The sequence below is a fragment of the Siniperca chuatsi genome, linkage group LG11, assembly GCF_020085105.1.
Source record: "Siniperca chuatsi isolate FFG_IHB_CAS linkage group LG11, ASM2008510v1, whole genome shotgun sequence".
NCBI lineage: Eukaryota > Metazoa > Chordata > Actinopteri > Centrarchiformes > Sinipercidae > Siniperca > Siniperca chuatsi.
This window is the reverse complement of record NC_058052.1, coordinates 15,880,441-15,894,094: the sequence shown is the minus strand read 5'-3', so window position 1 is coordinate 15,894,094 and position 13,654 is coordinate 15,880,441. Positions and strand designations below refer to the sequence as shown.

The window sequence follows — 13,654 nt, the reverse complement described above, 5'->3', positions numbered from 1 at the left end:
TACCTTGGTGTTTCTGTCCTGGCACTGGCCTCTCCCTCACTAGGCACCCTGAAATAAACCAGGAATACACTGTTACTCCCAAGAACATGGGTTCCCCCCACCCGCTACCAACACCAGCCCCATCATCACTGGACACAGAGGGTTGTCAGGCATCATGCCAGGAAAGAATCCAGTCCTGGGTATCAGAGTTCAGCACACAATGAGGTGACTGTGACTTCTTGAGGCACATACTATTGTAGCTCCTTCACAATAACCAAATGCATCATCCCATCTACTGCACACTACCTTTCCTTAATCCCCACTGATCTGTAAAGAGTGAAAAAGTGGTTCTAAATCTTTGATTTGGCCTCCATAATTTGATCTTTTCTTTTAAGCTCAGCATGAAGACGGGGGAGAGTAAGGAGAGGAAAGCCAGCAACTTGAGAAGCAGTTATCGTGGCTTAGTACAGGAAAAGCTGGTGAGCCGTGAGGTTTGTTCTCAAGGCAGTGAACACAAGGGAAGGAAATACACGGCATAGCAAGAGTGTCAGTAGGCAAGGATGTGGTGTAGTGGGCAGGTACTTAAGGGGTTAAGGAAACACGGCCAAGGCCATAGTGGGCAGAGAGTTTTTTTTGGGGGGGAGGGGTTGACGGGGGACAGGTGCAGCAAGCGTTGTGTTCTCCTACCTCTGGGTCGACCTGAAAGACAGAGCTCTATGCGGGGAGAAAAGGAGAGAAAGCTGTGAGCCTCTACCAGATGGGCCAGCGTGAAGGTGACACAAGGAGCTAACTGCTGTATGGGTGAGGAGGTTCTATCCGTTGCTTGTCATACTGACAGCAAAGGGTAACAGTGTGGATGTATAATAAGCTCACTAAGGATTGAGAATAGATACTGTAAGGGAGTGTATCTGAGACAGGGAGAGTGTGTGATGCTTTCTTTGTTTTCACTGTTGAAAAAGTTTACATAAAGTAATCTGAGCACATTTTGCACCAAGTATTCCTTAAATCTCTTCAGATAGATTGGTTTTAGGGAATTGTACTATTTTTTAAGCTTAACCAGAGACAGACAAATCCATGGATGATTTTTTAAGGTAGGTTTTTGAGGGAAATATAATCTCTCAACGTATCTTAGCTCTGGATGGGACTGACAGCTACTCAATCCCCACTGAGAATGTAATAGTACTCAATAGCCCATCAATAGCCATTTTTAACCATTAGTCAAAATTTCAAATACCTGCAAAACTATTACCATCCGCATCAGCTGTACTTTGTGCTAATTAGCAAACGTTAGCATGCTAATATGCTAAACTAAGATAGTGACCATACATGTTATACCTGCTACACATCAGCATGATACCATTGTTATTGTGAACGTGTTAGCATGCTGACATTAGCATTTAGCTCAAAATGTTGTGGTGCCAAAGTGCAGCCTCACAGAGCTGCTGGCATGGCTGTAGACTCTTAGCCTTGTTCCATACTGTTTCGAATACATAAGCAAATTAATATATCAAGGATAAGATATTAAGCATATTAAGATTGTGGATGCATGTAAAGAGAATGTGGATATAAAGTAGCAGATCAGCAGTAGCAAATGACATACAGTAAAAATGTTAATTAACAACACTTTAGTTAGACCAGTCATCCATCTTTGAAGAAGTCTAAATTGGCATTTCCCTCATTTGAACAGAGCTATTACTTGATCCAACTCACATTCAGTATGATTAGTAATTAAGCAAAGATCAGTTACTAATTTCAACATCTAATAAACCTTCAGACAGCATGCAGAGACATAAAACGGCATCCATGAGTTTGTCTAAGTAGGAAAAGAACAACAATGTCTTCAGAAATGCACCAACCCTTTAACAATCTCATAAATACTGGTACTTTAGTCACTCAGGCAGTGTAAAGTAGCACACTTTGGCTTTTTATTCCTGGGGGTTTTTTGAGACTTGAAACTCTCAACCAAATTTTTGTAACTTCAACATGCATTTCACAATCCCTGCTAAAGGGAATGCGAATACCTTAACTGTTAGGTGCAAGAAGTGTTAAGTACAACCTAGTGTATCGTGTGCAGCCGTTTGTTCTTCACTGACCTGCGGACAAACTTCGACGTGATCTTGCTGATGATCCCAGTGGAGGTGCCTCTGCGTTGCTGAGCGAGAGCCCCAGTATCATGGGACAGTGTGGGTGAAGCCGGGGGGCCGTTGTAGGTAGCACTGCGCCGGTCTCTGAGCTGAGCTCCGTGGAAGGTGCTGCGACTGGTGGTACCGCGGGGAAAGCGGTTCTTCTCTGGGGTGCTAATACTGTGTGCAGACGGAGAGGTGGAGGGACCCCGAGGAGAGGAGCTGCAACATAAACAAACATTATAGGAGAAATCACTGCATGTGCCTAAAAATTCTGTATATCAGCATGTTCGCTATATATACTGTAATTTAGAAGTAAATTAAAGCTCACCTGGCTTTAAGCTCTGTGTTGTCATCGATGGGGGGCAGTGTGCTTTTTGAAGGATGCCCTGACGATGACATGGACTTGGTGTGACGAGGTCGTGTGGAGCTAATTGCAGTGGATGGGGTGCTCCCTGACACCTCGGTTAAACTGGGGACCAAGGATGAGGATATCTCACCAAAACTTGCTCATTTGTACAATGGGGTTTGTACTATGTGCTATCAAATTAGACAGAAAAATGGCTTGGACAAGACTAAAAAACACAGAGAACATGGAAAGCTAGATCTCACCCTGTACTTAACTGTGAATGTGTTTGTGTTTACCTGCTGTCTTTGCCATTAGGAATAGCTGTGTAGCGATCAGTAGAGGATCGTTCACACACATATGTGTTCCTGCGAGTCATTGATCCATTAGTCTGTTTGTGGAAAGAGAGATCAAAAAACACGTTAAAGCATTTTACACTGAGTATTAACGAAGCCTGGTCACACAAAGAGTGAAAAACTAGAATGATGAGGCACAAAAATATAAAACTTTTTCTTCAATATCTTCAATAATAATATTTTTTTAACATTATGGACCCACCTGCACCTATTTGTTTATGTGCATGTGGTGAATGTGGACATATGTGAGCAATTGTGTCCTCCACTTCCTCACCCCCACAACACTTGTAGTTTTCTTCCTCTCCTGCACCCCCAGTGGTGAAGCGGGAACATCTCCTTTTGAAGTGCTGAGCTCCAGCCGGCGCGCTCCGTCCCACTCCTCCCTGTGGTCACTTTCCACACTCAGGGCCTGGCCGCGCTTCGTATACGACACCGCCGGGGGCACAGACGGACCCACTAGGAGAGACACACATATGAGAACATGCTTACATACTTTCCACCAAACAGATAATTATATCTACAGCTCCAACATCAGGATTTTCTTCGACGAAAAGAACAGACAAAGACAGGGTTTTCGTTACAACAGCATCAAGCAAAGCCACTCAAAGCCAGGATTTAGACATCAACCAATCTATCAAATATAACACTCTGCAACAACACTTTGTTCAATAAGTTGTATAAGCTATAGAAGCCAAGGTGAGCAGGTATAAAGCAAAAGCTGTTCCCTCCTCATGCATTGTGGTGCTGTTCCTGAGGGAGCTGCAGGAAGGCAGCCAGCCAGCAGATGGCGCCAGACACAATGGCCCCACATGACAGGAGGAACCTGCTACACAACCAGTGCAGTGTTGAGGTTGAGTCACTGATTTGAACATTTAAATAAACTGATTATGAAAATAAACAACATTAAGCAAACAAACAAGTTAGTCTAGGTTTGAAATTTCCATTTTACATCTTAGGGTTTTCACCATAACAGTTGGTCAATTGTGAAGGAATGAAATGTGCTTTATTTATCATACCCAAGAGGAAAACTTTGCCTTTCTAAAGCTTCATCAGCTTTATTCAGCTATTTAAGAGCACCAGTGGTGCTGATAGTGCTTTAGTGCCTTGCTCAGAGGCACATCAGCAGGGTGGATACCGGTATCTGATCATGTCAGTGACTGAGAGCAACTTCCCTCTACACAACACGCAGCCAGCAGCACTCTCAGAGCTGGGAAAGACGAGGTTACTTTACTTGGCTTCTCTACGACACCACCACCACCACCATCATCATCCCCACCATGATCACTGTAGCGGCGCTGCTTCTGATTGGCCGAGATGCTGCGTGTGACCTTGGGATGGGCGGGAGAAATGCTGGAGCTGTTGTTGATGTCACTGGTCGGTCGCTGTCGCTGACCCAGGATGCTGTTGGTCAGGGGCTCGCTCCCCTCGAACTGAAATATAAAGACAGAGGATGAGGGATTATGGTCACATGACATAATGCTGGTGATGATGTCAAGATGATGTAAGTCACACAAACTGACCTCTGGAGCTTTTCTGCCCAACAGCAGGTAGGTGGCCATGACATCATCGTACTTCTGGCCATGTAGAGAGTCTGTGATCTCATCTTTAGGGAAGCCCATCGTCACCATGAGCTCTGATGGCAGATAGACGTCAACATAAATCAGAGTCAGTATACTGGACATGACATTAAGAGTGACATCTACACACACACACACTCATACACACCTATTCTGGATGAATCACTGAAGTCCGCCTCAGGCTCGATGTAAGGCTTTAGCTCCTCCTCCTCGTGACCCACATTCATCCAATGGTCTTTCATGATTTGCTAACAAAGACAATTAGAACTCATGTATGTCCAGTACAATTAGCTCAACTGCTATTTCAGTCATTAAACTTTTAATGGCAGATAATTAATCCTGACTCATGTCTGTTAAATTATACAACATGACAGTTAAGTCCAAAGCAAATGGCACAACAGACAGATGAGAAATGGATGACGTCTTTATGAAATCTTTTTATTCACAAGTTCAGCTGGGGCTGAACAACAGTGTGATCAACTGTTATTATTGGCAGGGAAATCTTTACTATTGAACTTCAGCCTGGTTCTAAGCGCAGGGGTGGTATTGACTTTGGACAGACTGAGTGTGAATTGAACTGACAACTATATTATGTTTGCAAATGAGAAACAAGCTACAACCAGTCCTAATTATGTGGTGTTATATCTTACAATGCTTCAACAAACTCAATTTAGTTTTATTATTTCTGAATGCTTTCATCAAAGAATTATGTAAGTCCGCTCTTTGATCTCAGATGAATAATGTTTCCAAATCTCCATCTGACAGACTGTAAATTGAAGTGTTCTGTTGTTGTTGCTTTCAGATGACGCACAACAATCATGCTCCAAATCATTAGGACTGTCTGTTGGACTGCAAGCAGGCTGCTGTGCAAAATATTTCTGAATGGAGAGCAAATAACTGTGAAGATGCAACAATGCAAATGGCGGTAATACCTCCAAACTGCCTCGTTTGACAGGGTTGAGCACGAGTAGTTTCTTCAGCAGGTTTTCACAGTCTGTGGACATGTAGAAAGGAATACGGTACTTTCCCCGCAGGACCCTCTCCCTCAGCTCCTGCACACCAAGCCACCGACAGACAGAGACAAAACCAAATTTGAAATTAGCGACAAAAGAGCAGCGTTAATTGATTTTTTTGTGGGTGGAGACAGTGAACGAAACCATAAAAACAACATTATTACCGTATAGAGTTGTTATGGTGAACATGTTAGCAAATTCAAACTCATCCAGCAGACATGGAGCAACATTAGCATTCATTTGGAGTCATGTTTGTTTCCACCTGATAAATATAAGTCCATTGCCCTCACTCCTTTTAGCTCCTTTTGGTCTCCATTAACTCCTGAGGGAAATGTCTGACTCTTTAGCTGCTAAATGCTTCATAATATTCACTAGCTAGTCGCTAACCTTCTCTGTCTGCAGTTAAATGCTTGAACAGAGAGTGTTTTTGCTAAAAAATGCTTCCTGTCATGGCTGAAAACAAAAGGTGAAATAACCAATGAGTTGAAGGCCACTTAAAACGCTCTGTAGAGTCGGTTCACCACCACGAGCAACCCCTTTTACATTACACGTAATCGTATGATCAATTATTAATATAAAAGTATTGATTAGTGCAGATTTAAAAAAGGCTCAGCACAGCTATGAACATGAATTAAAAATTACCAAATGTAGAATATTTCCACTTTTTCTTGACCTGCTGGATTCTCTGCAGCTTCAGAAAATATTCCAAAACTGCTGCATTATTAAAGCAGGGTGGATGAATCTCTGCAATGTCTTATTCCAAACGATAGACACAGTAAATTCCACTCTTAATTTGGTTATTCAAGTAACCCAGTTTTGGGCTGACACATGTAAACATCCTAACTCAGTTAGAAAGCCTGAGTTCATACCCCACTTATAAGAAACTTGGTTTAAGATACCAGGCTGTAGCACTTCACTTTAAACTTTTTATTTACTTTGGCCTTTGCTGTCTATGCCAATTCAGACTCAAGCAGAATTATTCATATATTTTTGATTAATAAAAAATGTCTGAGAGAAGTATTTATTATTACTTTTACTATTGGGACTACCATTTCCTTTTCCCTTGCTACAGAGGCAGCTGCGTCCTTTCATACTTTGTTTTGAAGTCTCAGTGTGTTTCAAATGAGCTAGGTTGTGTCATCCGAATATGTCTAAAGGCAAACGTGTTTATACCTTTTCTGAACAACCACACTTGAAAGTGGCGCAAAAAGCCTGTCATCATAGAGAGGGAGACCGCTGCACACTTCGGGACACACGCGCTTATTTGTGTGAAGAATGAAAAAAGAAAGCTTGAACAATGAATTTGCAAGACGGAAGTGTAATGTGAACATACCTTTAGAAGCATGTGTTTGCTAGAGGTGAAAAGCAATGATGTGTTAACTGGTTTAACAAGTATGGCTAATCAGAAGGTATCAAAATTTAACGGAAACAACTTGAGTAAGATCTTTGTAAAGCTATATATTCTTTTGCCCATATAAACATTTCCAGTGATACATCCCAGAACCAGATTAAGTGCCCACCTTTAGGTTCTGTCCGTCGAAGGGCAGTGATCCGCTGACCAGTGTGTAGAGGATGACCCCGAGGCTCCAGACATCCACTTCTGGTCCATCGTACTTCTTTCCCTGGAAGAGTTCTGGAGCAGCGTACGGCGGGGAGCCACAAAAAGTGTCCAGCTTACTGCCCACAGTGAACTCATTACTGAAGCCAAAGTCTGCTATCTTGATGTTCATATCTGCGTCTAACAACAGGTTCTCTGCCTGAGGTGGGGAGAGAGATGGGGCAAATCACAATGTGGATTGTCAAGGTATCAGCACTGACAGAACATGATTGATTATAGAGGGTTTTCCCAAAACACACATGCCAGATATGGATACTACTCAGAAATCAGATATCAGAGAGAGTAATAGTTTAGATCCTCACCTTTAGATCCCTGTGTACTATCCTCCTCTGGTGACAATACTGCACTGCAGACACAATCTGAAATACAAACACACACGTCATAGGACACTACAGGTATTTTAAATATTTATATACATAGATATTTACAGAAACATAGAAAATAAAAGTAGACACAAGTAGAGATGCATAAAAAAATTATGAAATGTATAAAAGATGTATAAATATTATCAATTAATCTGCAGATTATTTTCTTGATTAATTGTTTAGTCTATAAAATGTTAAACAAAACAGTGAAAAAGTGCCATTCTGAATTTCTCAGAGCCCACGGTGATGACTTCATTTTGCTTGTTTTGTCCAACCAACAGTCCAAAACCCAAAGATATTGAATTTAGTGTGATATAAGACAAAGAAAAACAGCAAAACCTCTCATTAGAGAAGCTGAAACCAGATCATCTTTGGCATTTTTGCTTGCAAAACAACTGAAACAATGAATCGACCATCAAAATAATTGCCGCTTAATTTTCTGCCAATCGACAAATCACTGCAGCTCAACAGCGCAAACCACAAAATGTGAAAAAATGGCATATGCTGTTGTGCGAGGTCTTAACCTTACCATGCTCTATCTCAGACTGTGGAGAAATAACCACAAAAGAGTGCTTTGGAGTTAGCAAGGCTTTATGTTAGCTTCACATTAGCAAGACTGTTTCAGCACCAAAATAAAATCTAAATTATGGACTTTTTTCCACAGGTAAGAAAAGCAAAATAGATAACCCTCATCAAGCACACTACTTAGTCAAAACTGAACTCAATTAATTATTCAGATTCACTGTCAATGAAGCAGGAGAATTTCGATTATGTCTAAACACTAACATTTACCTTGCATCATGCTAATGGAAATATCATTCAATTTGCCTAACGTTTACTAACATCCTCAATATTGTTAATGCCTGATACAAATTAAATTGGTTTACAGGAGGACAGGGAGGCATGACAGAAAATGTTTAAGCATCAATGGCCTAACGTTGTAATCTTTATCTGAGGTTTTCTCACGCAAGTGAATTTTGTGATTTTTCAGGCCAAAATGTCTCTCATGCCAAAGTCACTGCCATCGTGTGACACACAGTAAGCAGTTGCTATGACAGTTGACATATGCACGAATAGCTACAACATCAATCAAACACACTGTTCTTCAACAGATGCCACCCACACATGAACACTTTTACCTTTCTGAATGTTGATCTATTTATACTGTGACACACAAACTGCCCACACTGTGTCACACACAGTTCCTCTGAGTCATCCAAGGGATTTTAAATATGAACAGCGAGGACGTGAAAGAACTGGTTTATCAAGATCTTGCTCACATTACATTGAATAAAAAGAAAATTAGAAGAAAGAGACAATTGTTCCAATTTTGTTGATTTTCAGGGTACAAGTAAGCATGAAAGAGGCTGCTAAATCCATAAGCTGCTGTAGATGCCTTATTGCTCCTGTAGCACCACTAGGTGTCAGAGCAGCATCTTTAAGGAAGTTTTACTCAACCCCCCGGTACTCTCAGGCCAAGCTGTCTGTACTCCATCTTTCCTCTGCAGTCGGTGACGAAGCTTGATCTTGGTGCATGCAGTCTTCCCTCTGAAAACAGTAATGGAATGACGACAGAGGTGCGAGCGCTGCGATGCTGATGACTCACCTGTCTGAACTTGGCCCTGGCCTCCTTCTCCTTCATTCTGCCGTGAGCCACTAGATAGTCAAATACCTCTCCTGGAGTAGAGAGAGGAAATATGCAACTATAAATCAGTATATTCTCATAATTTTATATTATCTTTATCACAACTACGGTTACCATAATCATGTATTCATTCTCGTTGTGAGGTATTTTAGATAAAAGCACCCACGTTGCTTGTTTTGCACGCTTTACAGATTAGTAAATTTGAAGTTTTTTCTGTGATGAATATTACATTAGAGGCAGCTTAAACTGACCTGTAAGAGTTACAGGTCAGTGAGTTTTTGTCTGTGTGTATGCTTATTAAGTGATATTGTGGAAATAACAGGCAGGAATACGCTCACAAAATCAACCAAACATCACACATTTAGTGGACATCTATTAATGCTTCACTCACCACCACTGGCGTACTCCATCACCAAATAAAGTGTCTTCTCTGTCTCAATCACCTCAAACAATTTCACTGCATTAGAAATTGGGAAAAAGGAAAGAGTAGGAGGCAGGGATAAAAATAAATTAGCTATTTATAAAATATTGTTTTTACCAATAGAGGTTGTACATGGTGTTAGTTGAGTTTACTGGTCTGGTACCCTCATTGTATTAAAACTGATATCTGAGTCTGAATGAAGTCTTCAGCACTTTAAGAAGCCAATATGTTTCAAAAATCTTTAGTGAAGTCAAGCATTTGCATGTAGCTAATGCTACTGTTAAGATCTTCAAACTACTGGGTCATACCTCAATTTCTGGTATTTGCTTCGTAGAAGTGAAAATTTAGATTGGTAAAGCTCTTATTTTGAAAATAAATATCAGAGAACAGGAAGTCAGAGGATCCCACTCAAAATATTATAAATAAATCAATTCAGGGAAATAAATAGCACAAAACAGCACAAACTGGATTATTCTATGTAAGAATTAGAAGTAAGTGTGATCTCTGTCTTTTTTTAAAAACTTGTTTATTTGATGCAAGTTATACTGGTTTAGCTTGGTGCTAGGTGTTGGTTTAATTGTAAATATTAATAAAACAATTAAATGGGAATGTTATTGCTCAACTGTCATCATGCTGTTGCAGGCTCCTGTTTGAACTTACCTATATTTGGATGATTCAGTAACTTCATTATTCGGACTTCCCTGAAGAGCTGTTGAGACACAGAGGAACATTTAATGCATTCAAAAACATGTGGCATGACATTACAAGCAGTTACCCTGAGTGTCAGCTCTGTCTCTGCTGGGAAGAAGATGAAGTTTAGTATGTTATTAAGCACTGATTAGGGAGCTGAGCCACAATAAACTCCAAAGTACCACAGTGTGTGTATATCTGAAACTGGATTACACTCTGCAGGAACATGAGAGGACCCAAGGATCATGGGACTACTGTACTGTGTAAAGCAATATGACTGATACAGTGACAACGTCGCGCTAAACCCTGCCCTATACAGATAAGGAGCCGAATTACAACTCCACTGACACACTGCAGTCCAGCCAGCCGGCCATCCAAACACCCAGTCAGCAGCATCACACAGCCAGCCACAGCAGAGCAGCAGCACACTCTTACAGTCACTTAGGCATCTGCTGCCTAATATAATCATCTTAATATGGACATACAAAAAAGAGCAGCAAAATCATACTGATGCCTTAGACCTGCAGTTCTGGAAAACTAAAAGTAGCAGAATTTGAGCTCCTTTACAAGGTTTTTTATTTTTTGATAAGACTCTTTTTACTGCAGATGGGGAAAGTTTCCATCCAGTCTTATGAGAAATCCCTAAAAGGAAAATCACATCCTCCAGTCTATTTTCTTCAAGCACCATGTACAACAGCTGAGTCCACAGTCAGAGAGGAGATCATTCAGTTATAATCATTTAAAACCGTGTCTCCTCAGTCTCGGCGTGACTGTTTATGTCAGACGAGCTCCTGCAGCCACTTAGAGGTGCTGTTGAATCATTTACATTCTGCTGATTCCCAGTCGTGCTGAGGCTGTGTTTGAGTGTTAAATTTCAACACTCACTCAACTGGGATTTAGCATCTACTGCTACCCGAGACAGGACACAGATTTTGCCATTTGCTGACCACTTTGATTAAGCAAAAAGGTCCCGAGTGATGCTTTCATCTCTTGTCTATATAAATGAGAAAAATGACAACTACTTTACATGTTATTATTGAGCATGTCAAATTAAAAATGGGGACGGACACTGTAGTGGTGTGTATGCATGTGTGTATACCAGTGTGTGCGCATAACTTTTTCTAATGGCCTTTTAGGTCTTACATAAGGGCAGGGATATTCTATGTTTCTAGGTCATCAAACACAGACATTATACCAGTGTGAGCAGGCCCGACTCAGCTACAGTCTGGTTCGACAACATGCAGGTACTCTCTCCCAATCTAATTCTTTCCTCTGTTCTCTGTCTCTACTTGCTCGCCTGCCTCTCTTTTTCTTTCTGTCTGACACCTCTCATCTCATTAGACCCAGCAAGCACATACAGCATACAGTGAGCTGCTGCAGAGGGCTTAAAGAATAAGGCTTCCATATTTTTCTTATTGTCAGAAAATCCCATAAAAAGACAAGAGTAAGAAAACCAGAAAAGCTGTTTTTCCCTACAAACAAGAATTGTCGGTGTGGCCAAAGCCTGGTATAGCTCATTCCTTGGTGCCATTGAGCTTTATTGTTGTCAAAAACACATCAGTGAGCCACACTGTTGCACTGGATGACAGCTTCCCTTCATTACCATGAACATGGGCACTGCAGTTTATTTTGAATCAATCCCACATACACTGTCCTACTGCTGTACGTACTCACTGGAGCACCAAATGTGTATTAATCCGCAGCTGAAAATAGTCCACAACAAATGTACTATTTACTCTTGTTTGAGTAACGTTTGCTAAAAACTACAGTGTCAAGCTGTTTTAGGACTTAAACATGTACATTTATTTTTTAAAGATTTACATCTTCATTAGGAACTAAAGTGCCACAGACAGGGTAGGGAAGTCAAAAAGTATTGAAAGACATATTAACACATTGTTAGTTTTGGTCTTTTCATGGGATTTGTTGACAATAAGAAAAATACAAAATTTCATCAGCCTTATCCTTTAAATGAGACTGTACTATAAATACAAAGGGTAAAGGGTAAAATCTTCTATGTACAAATAATAATGTCATACATAAATATGTCAAATAATATGTCATACTGTGAAGAAACAGAAATCAGTTGTGCACAACTGCTGATTCCTCCTGATTCAGCTTACTTTCTAGTTTGCCAAGATATGCTGTTGTTGTGATGTGTGGTTTGCTGGCTCTGGGAAACCGTCTCGTCCTCTCTAGCTGTTCCTTCGCAGCAGCAACTGTAGGGACAGTTTGCTAACCCACAACCTAGCTAAGCTAACCCATACCCTAGCTAACATTAGTTACATTACTTGCTGTGTCATTGTTCACTCTGTATCATGGTATCTGTCATGGTAGTGGATTTCTCCAGAATCACATACCCCACCTTTAACTGTAACTGCATATGTAATATACTGTACCTGCACTAACCATGTACAGTATGTTACCAGGCATTATCATTGTATATTTATAGCTTTAAAGTATAGTATGGTCTTTAAATTTTACTTCAGTTTCTAGTTAAGATTTTAGTTCTTTATGTTTTGTTTTGTGATTCTCATGTGTGATTTGTCTGCTGTAACACTGCAATTTCCGTTTGGGATTAATAGAGTAATCTGTCTAATTTCAACTAGACATTTTAAAGGAATGTGCATGTGTGCATCGTTTGAATTTGTTACTGGACCATGTTTTTGTCCACAATAATTTTCAGTTCCTGAGAATAGCTCAGAATAGCGAGCTTGTCCTGTGTGGCAAACCCTGCTCCATATTCATCATCTGCTATGTTGGCCTGAGAGGTTCCCCCATGGTAACAAAGTCTATTAGAGTAGAAACACACTGACAAAATAACCAGAAGATGTCCTGCAGTACTAAAGAATAAACACATAAGTCACAGCCTCAGATATGCATCCATCCACGCATGTGCTTTAACACGTGATGCATCCGTCAAGACAGAACTTCTTTATTATTCTGAATGAGTGATGGACTAAAGAGTCAGTGTTTTAGTCTCTTATCTCTTCCCCTATCTGCCTCTTTCCCTCTCTCTCTCTCGTTTACGTCATTGCCCTAAAGCCCCTCACATGGGAAGCACGCGTGCAGCCACTTGGAAACAAAAATTAGAACAAATCTGAGAAGGGCGGTGGAAAACGGCGACAACACACACAGCGCCTGTCAATAGAAGCTCAATAGGGATGAAGCCACCATGGAGGCTGACAGAAGATAATGAGTTTAGGGTCTTTGATCCAGTCTAGTATTAATATCAATAATATCTACAGGCACAAAGGGGAGTCACAGTATGGCATAAAGCAGTTATGGTAAAGGTGGTACTTAATGGTACTTACTTACTTCAAACTAAAATGAATCAAAATGGTCAATTCAGATGATGAATTGAGACAGTGATGATTAAAAGAATAGCTGCAAAAACATAATGTGTATCACAAACATGAAAACACACCGTTTCCAATGCGCCTGAATCTCAGTAGTCTGTGCCAGTGACCTACTTCCAGCCACCCAGGGGTGCCCAGACTCCCAAACTAGCCTTAATTACAGCA

General features: G+C 40.8%; 1 protein-coding gene across 5 annotated transcripts in view; it reads right to left on the bottom strand.

Annotated features, from left to right (window-relative positions):
- LOC122884205 (serine/threonine-protein kinase MARK1-like) overlaps nucleotides 1-13,654 on the bottom strand; it is a 30,222-nt gene that overhangs the window by 1,803 nt on the left and 14,765 nt on the right. The window contains exons 4-18 of one of the 5 annotated variants that reach the window (XM_044213719.1): nucleotides 10,104-10,152; nucleotides 9,414-9,479; nucleotides 8,984-9,054; nucleotides 7,315-7,371; nucleotides 6,915-7,151; nucleotides 5,314-5,433; nucleotides 4,530-4,629; nucleotides 4,325-4,437; nucleotides 4,036-4,234; nucleotides 3,079-3,260; nucleotides 2,748-2,839; nucleotides 2,434-2,574; nucleotides 2,073-2,324; nucleotides 667-693; nucleotides 4-48 (exon numbers count right to left, since the gene is read on the bottom strand). In XM_044213719.1, coding sequence (XP_044069654.1) covers nucleotides 4-48; nucleotides 667-693; nucleotides 2,073-2,324; nucleotides 2,434-2,574; nucleotides 2,748-2,839; nucleotides 3,079-3,260; nucleotides 4,036-4,234; nucleotides 4,325-4,437; nucleotides 4,530-4,629; nucleotides 5,314-5,433; nucleotides 6,915-7,151; nucleotides 7,315-7,371; nucleotides 8,984-9,054; nucleotides 9,414-9,479; nucleotides 10,104-10,152 — 1,751 coding nt within the window. Of the gene's footprint in view, nucleotides 1-3; nucleotides 49-666; nucleotides 694-2,072; nucleotides 2,325-2,433; nucleotides 2,575-2,747; nucleotides 2,840-3,006; nucleotides 3,261-4,035; nucleotides 4,235-4,324; nucleotides 4,438-4,529; nucleotides 4,630-5,313; nucleotides 5,434-6,914; nucleotides 7,152-7,314; nucleotides 7,372-8,983; nucleotides 9,055-9,413; nucleotides 9,480-10,103; nucleotides 10,153-13,654 lie in introns of those variants that run through there. The other 4 variants (XM_044213721.1, XM_044213720.1, XM_044213722.1 and 1 more) reach the window with 4 other exon arrangements.